This window comes from Sinocyclocheilus anshuiensis, unplaced genomic scaffold (assembly GCF_001515605.1).
Source record: "Sinocyclocheilus anshuiensis isolate Anshui unplaced genomic scaffold, SAMN03320099.WGS_v1.1 scaffold160, whole genome shotgun sequence".
Classification (NCBI taxonomy): domain Eukaryota; kingdom Metazoa; phylum Chordata; class Actinopteri; order Cypriniformes; family Cyprinidae; genus Sinocyclocheilus; species Sinocyclocheilus anshuiensis.
The window spans coordinates 721,949-728,410 of record NW_015554119.1 but is presented as its reverse complement, the minus strand read 5'-3'; the positions used below and the strand labels follow the sequence as shown (position 1 = coordinate 728,410).

General features: G+C 37.3%; 1 protein-coding gene and 1 long non-coding RNA gene across 2 annotated transcripts in view; one reads left to right on the top strand and one right to left on the bottom strand.

Annotated features, from left to right (window-relative positions):
* LOC107669994 (uncharacterized) overlaps positions 1–4,442 on the bottom strand; it is a 6,257-nt gene extending 1,815 nt beyond the window's left edge. The window contains exons 1-2 of the long non-coding RNA XR_001632056.1: positions 4,432–4,442; positions 3,095–3,098 (exon numbers count right to left, since the gene is read on the bottom strand). This is a non-coding gene — a long non-coding RNA (uncharacterized LOC107669994). The remainder of the gene's footprint in view (positions 1–3,094; positions 3,099–4,431) is intronic.
* LOC107669991 (ribosome biogenesis protein bop1-like) overlaps positions 1–6,462 on the top strand; it is an 80,749-nt gene that overhangs the window by 5,203 nt on the left and 69,084 nt on the right. The window contains exon 3 of the mRNA XM_016462441.1: positions 4,932–5,081. Coding sequence (XP_016317927.1) covers positions 4,932–5,081 — 150 coding nt within the window. The remainder of the gene's footprint in view (positions 1–4,931; positions 5,082–6,462) is intronic.

Here is a 6,462-nt window from a genome sequence, read left to right as displayed (position 1 = left end):
TGTCAGAGAGTGAATCTGCGTCTCATTCAGAGCTTCTGCTGTTTGCTTCGTTCAGGCATGTAGTATAATTTCACAAAGCTAGTCAGAACATTGTTTTTGCTTCAAATTTAGTTATTATTAAATCAAATTATGTATATGAAATTATATAAATAAATGACATGAAATTATATAAGTAAATGACATGAAATTATATAAAAGACTCGGTGTGGAAACGATCTCTGCTCTGCTGCAGACGCACCGCTACTGGAACGCACTGACGGACAGCAACCGTGTGCAGCTTTATTAATCCGTTAACATGAGTGCGGAAAAAATAGGCACCATGTATGCACTGCACACGGAGTAATGTGAACCTGGCATTATGCGGTGATTCACTCACGCTGTTTGTGAAATTACGTCTCACAAAAGGTTTTCAAATTACTTTAAGTTATTTAATGAAGAAATATGAAGGTGAGTACCTCACCTTCAGCATTATAATTATTTCACCGGCGCCGGACAGAGACTGAGAAAGTGCCGCTGCATGTCGTGCCAAACCTCTCATGGCAGCGTCATCAGCTTGAGATCGGCCTTTTTAGAGACCGCCGATCAATCATCCCAACCTGATTATCCGCCGATAGTGATCGGTAGCCGATCAATCGGAGCACCCCTGATGTCAACATATTGCTTGTCTCCTTTGACTGGCATGTATTGTAGAATGCATGATGTTCTTCGAATTTTTGTAAATAATTATTTTACAATTGCAATCTACCAACAGCCTTGTCAACAGCATTTTCTTTTCTTTTCTTTTTTAATTCATGTTTTGGTGAAATGATAAATGATAGGCTGTGGATAATAACTGGCCTGTTTTGTTCTGCTAGTGTAGCATTAGGCCCTTTACATGTGAGCAGAATCGTATGGAGTTCCTCCAGATCTTTCTGCTCTCATTTGTCAGGATCAACAGCACCTACAGTGTGAGGTTCAGGCCGGGCCAAAGTGTGGCGCTCCAGCGGATGTGTCTGACTTACCGCGGGACACTATCAAATTCACAGCTTTGAAATCTCTGTCTGGCGTTGCAGCGGAGACCGTGGGACGTATTTTTTCCGTCTCAGCTTTTTAAACCGCCCCCCTGGCGTGTTTTTTCCTGTGCTCTTTTGTTGCGGGTCTTCTAAAAGAGACTGATCGTGGCTCTGAGTGATGCACACCAGGCAGAAGTTAATGCGGCTGCTGGAGACGTTATGATTCCCTGGAGAATTCCCGCCGCCCCTGCAGCCGTGTGTCTGATCCAGCGGCGGCCGCGCTCGCGCCGCGTGAGGGGGCGGGAGATGACATCGGGACGGGGGTGGAAGAGACCGGAGGGGCTCGTCTTACCTTGAAACTTTCTTTCTCGCTATGGCATACGCCTACGCTTGACGCGAGCTCCAGACACGACTGGTCCGCTTCCATCTCTAACACGTGACTTGCTCCTCCGAGGTCTTGCGAGGGCCAGATGGGGGGATGCGGATCCTGAGGCGTTTAATTGAGAGGCCACGGTCTTAATTAAGTATCAGCGTGAATGTTGATGAGTGGCGTCGGGTTGTTCCATCCGCGACTCACTCAATAACTCAACCGCAGTTCCGAGGAAGCAAGCGGAATAATGAGCGACTTGAGGCTTTCGGAGCGGAACCCGGGACGGTCCGCCAACAGACATTAAAAACACGTTATTGTGCAAACATACGTGGAGTGTGTGTGCGATTTAAAAACATTTAATAGCTCCAATAGCCTGTCAGCGTGTTAATTTCTCCGTCTGATTCGTGTGTCATTCGCAGCTTCGTCATTTGATTTGCAGGCAGCATCTTCAGTCCACGTCGGTTTTGCGGTCGACTGGCCAGACGTCGTGAAGAGCTTGTTTTTAATGTGAATCCACACCGCGTGAGCTCTTCTGTTCTGTCTGGCCACTCAAACGTCATCTGGTCAAATCATCTGTCTAAAGACCATTTCTCTGGCCCCACATCCTTCTTTTATTACCGGACTCTTGCAGTAGAAACGAGTGTGTTCGGATCCTTGACCGTCTGGTTAGTTGTGAAATTGAATTCGAGCGCATTGGCAGATTAGGCCTGGGTGATATTTAGTTAAATAATATCCTAATCTAATCATTTTCAGCTTTTATCTCTTTTTGTAATAGTTCTGACATTTTATTTGTAGTGTAGTATTGTTGTAAGATTCAGAATATTTATTAAAAAAATAAATATGCAATAAAATCTCGTTAATTAAGGTGTTCTTCACAGTTTAATTAAATCAACACATGCAATAAATAGTGTTTTATAATTTTTTTAATTTATGTGCACAAACAGTGCTCAGTACAAATACATTTAGGTTAAGCATTGTAATAGCCCTACATCATTGTGAGATGTTTTTTTAAATGTTTTTGTTCTCCCCAAGGCTGCATTTATTTGATCAAAATACAGTAAAAAAAAAACTGTAATATTGTGAAATTTAAAATAATTGTTTTCATTTTGAATATATTTTAAAATGTAATTAATTCCTGTGATGGCAAAGCTGAATTTTCAGTAGCCATTACCCCAGTCTTCAGTGTCATTTTAATATGCTTATTTGATGATCAAGAAGCATTTATTATTATTAATTATAAACAATTGTTCTTTGATGAATAGAAAGTCTTTGAATCTCTTTACTGTCACTTTTGACCAATCCTTGATGAATAAAAGTATGAATATCATTAAAAAAAACTTGCTAATTATAGTGTTTCATATATATGCAATATAACAAAGTGATAAACAATAATATATATTCTTACTAAAACATCCAGATGTGTTAAATTATTTCCATAAACCGTTTTTGAGTTTTGCAAATGAATCATTGAATTGGAGTTCATGGATCAACAGACAGTTTGAATTGATTCATTGTTGTTTGTTAGAATCAGGGACACTTAAAACATCTGTTTTAATGTTTTTATACTTACAAATTGCAATGCAAACGTGACAAGTCCTCGTGATACTCACAATTTTGTATTGGCAGCAAATGCATTGTGAAAACATTTGATATGGCTGCTCATCCTAACAGGTCACGTCCTAATTTGGCCTGCGGTTTAATGACTCAGAACAACCGGTGTCAGACCCCCAACCCTTCTTTTCCAAAACTCTGTTTCAGCTTGTTTTTAGATCTTCAGCACTAGTGGAAAAATTGGCCGTCCCTTGGGCTGCACGAGGCACTCAGGAACGCGGGGCTCGAGTGTCTTGATGTGGATTTAACTGGGCTTCAGGGAGGAAGTGTTTCACTTAGCTCTGCAGTCCAAGAGATAGCGGGACGTTAAGGAGCCGTAAATCAGTGCAGGTTGCTCACCTGCCCCATCTTGGGCTCGTGGGAGACGCGGAGGCTCAAAGCTGCTCTTCCTCTCGACCCTGTTAGGAGCTTTTCAGTCTGTTTGGCCTTCTCATGACTGATGGGCTGTGGTAAATAACAGGCGGTACTGCAAGCTTTCATCCCCACTGTCCCGGCGTCTCGGGCAGGATGTGAGGTTCTGGTGACTGCTTTTCAACGGCACACGTGTAAATCACGCTGAGGACGTTTGTGCATGAAATGAAATAAACTGTATACCTGAAACATGTAGACTGTCATGCTGCCATAAAAGACGGGGTCTGGAAAATGCTGTACGGAAGCATGTTTTTCTACAACAGCATGAAATAACTGACTACGTGTACTTGCGTGCTGAAAAATTGAAAACTTGAGATTGAAAACGGTTAATATTTCATTTTAGTTAATTTTGCAGAAATAAAATATTATAAGCCTTTATATACACAATTTTTGCATAGTTTACATTTTTTTTAATGACAATTAAGCACAGTGCATCATACATACCTCCCTTTTTTTAATAATTTCTTTTTTTTATTATTTGAGTTTTATTATAATTAAAACAAAAATTGTTTTAGTTCTTTTTGTACATCAAGTCAAACTACATGAAAAAAGGAAATGTTGCTTTGGCAACTTGCTGAAATAAAATAAGCTTTTTTTTCATATTTTATTTCAGTTAACATTTATTTTACTTCACGTAACAAAAACGATTTTTATGGTTTTAGTTAGCTATAATAACCCTGGTACATACTAGTTGCATACTATTGCTATGCTAATAACTAGTACTTGTTGCATTACAATATAACTTAATTACATTAGTTGCATACAATTATGCAAGGTATATACTAGACACAGAACAATGTAAATAACGCGACTTGTACTGATTATGGTGTACTGCAACTTTTCTTTTTAATAATTCAAATTTTTAGTTTGTTTTTAATTCAAGTTTTTCTTGCTTCATTTTTCTTGTTCAGTTATTTTTTTATGTAAATTAATGTAATACAATTTTTATTTTATTAATCTGCATAAAGATAGTACAAAAAATACAGCAATTTAGTGTATAAATAGATTAAATTAATTTTAGATTTTTAGATTTGAAACTGAGAAAACCTTTTTATCACATTATAAATGTGAATTTAATTGGTATGGAAAAAGAAAACCACAGTGACTAAAAAAAAAGCCTTGTTGGGGTTGGACAAAATATGAGATTCTTTTTTTGGTCATTTGTAATATAAATTAGCGTAATACAATTTTTATTGTATTAAAATCTGCATAAAGTACAACAAATACTATTATTTAGTGTATAAATGCATGAATTTAGACAATTAACACTAATAAATAAAATAGTGATTTTTTTTTTCACATTACAAATGTGAATTTAACTGCTATGGGAAAAAATTCAAGAAATGTACAAAAAAAAAAAAAAACTTTACTCGGATTGGATTAAATATGGGATTCACTCAAAACAATCTTTCGAGGCTATTTTTTTCTTAGATTTTTAGTTTTTATAATTCATTTAATACTGTTTATAGAAAATATTTGTCAATGTTTGAATACATAATCTAAGATTTTGATCACAGCTAATGTTGTTTTTTATTTTGTTTCTACAGACTGATGGCCAACATTCAAAAGAAAAGAAGAAAAAGAAGAAAGCTGCAGGGAAGGAGGGAGGAGAGGAAAGTGTTGCATCCGACAGAGACAGCGGCCTCCAGATTTCCTCTCAGGTGGACGAGTATGAACACGACACGTCTGATGAGGAGGTAAGAATCTGTTCATCATCCAGACCAGGACAAGCTCTTCCCATGTCAGAACAATCAACATCTCATAACTCTGAGTCAGATTTAGTTTGAAAGCTGTTTTTCCACAGCTGTCCATGGCTGGGAGGGATTTAAAGACAACACTGCCTTTTAAAATGTACTGTGGTAAATTTAGTTTTCACCAAAATATCATAGTTACAATTAGGCCTGGGCGATAAAACGGTATCGATGTTTATCGACGGTACACCTTCTTCGATAACGATAGAAAAAATGTTCGATATAGCGCACGATATAGGCACGTGCTATGAGTGACGCAGACAGCACACACAAACACATGCTGAAATGAGTGCTGTGCCTGCCTGTGATGAGGAGATTGTAAATAAAGAATGATTAGTTGAATTTAAAATAAACATTTGCAATGTTAGGTGTGCGTCAGGGAGCGTCATTGGTGGCGCACGAGATGCGGTGATGTAAGTGACGTTGTTGCATTTTAATGTTTTGTTAGTCTAGCCCACGAGACGCGCCACTGCTGCATTATTCATTCAAAATATTAGAGAAATATAGAAGCTCAATACGGAGAAGATCTTGATTAGGTGAAAACCGGTTTTTATACAGTCTATGGTTAAAACCGAAACCAAGCCATTCACACAGAACACATATTCAGCGCATTTTTTAGACGGACAAATATGACTGCTGCACTCGCGTCTCACAGAAGAGATGTAGCCATGCAAAGTTAAAACAGTTTAAACTTTTAGAAAACATGTCACGAATTTGTGGAGGTTTATTCCTTTTCACTGCGTCTCATATGTTTTTAAATGCAATCTGTGTGAATGGCGCTTCGGCTCTTTGGATTAAGCAATGCATAAATGCTGTTTTGTTCATAATTGTTTATGCAATTTACGAAATTATATTTTATTTTTATGAGTTAATTTAGACGTAATGCACGTTTTTTTTATAGAGTTACTTCCGTGCGTTAACCATTTAAATGCGCTGCATTATTTTGTTCATTGCGCCCTCCTGTGGCCTCGGGAGACAAGACAAAAGTTTCCTTAAAACCTATTTAATCTGCATTTAAAACAAATTAGATATGTTTAATTTTTATTTTGTGTTTGATTGTTAAATAAATCAAACTTATTGATTGATTGTCTCAATAAATTGGGTTAATTTAAAAATACAGTGGTTAAATGTAAACATTTTTTTCTATTGCTCTTTGTTTTAAAAAAGGTTATAAAAAATGTCAATAATTATCGATACCGAACGATATGAAACATTATAGCCTTGATACATTTTTTGGCTATATCGCCCAGCCCTAGTTACAATGCTACAAAAACTACAAAACTGTGGTAATGTGATATTGGCCACCACTGCCATAACACAAAGTTTC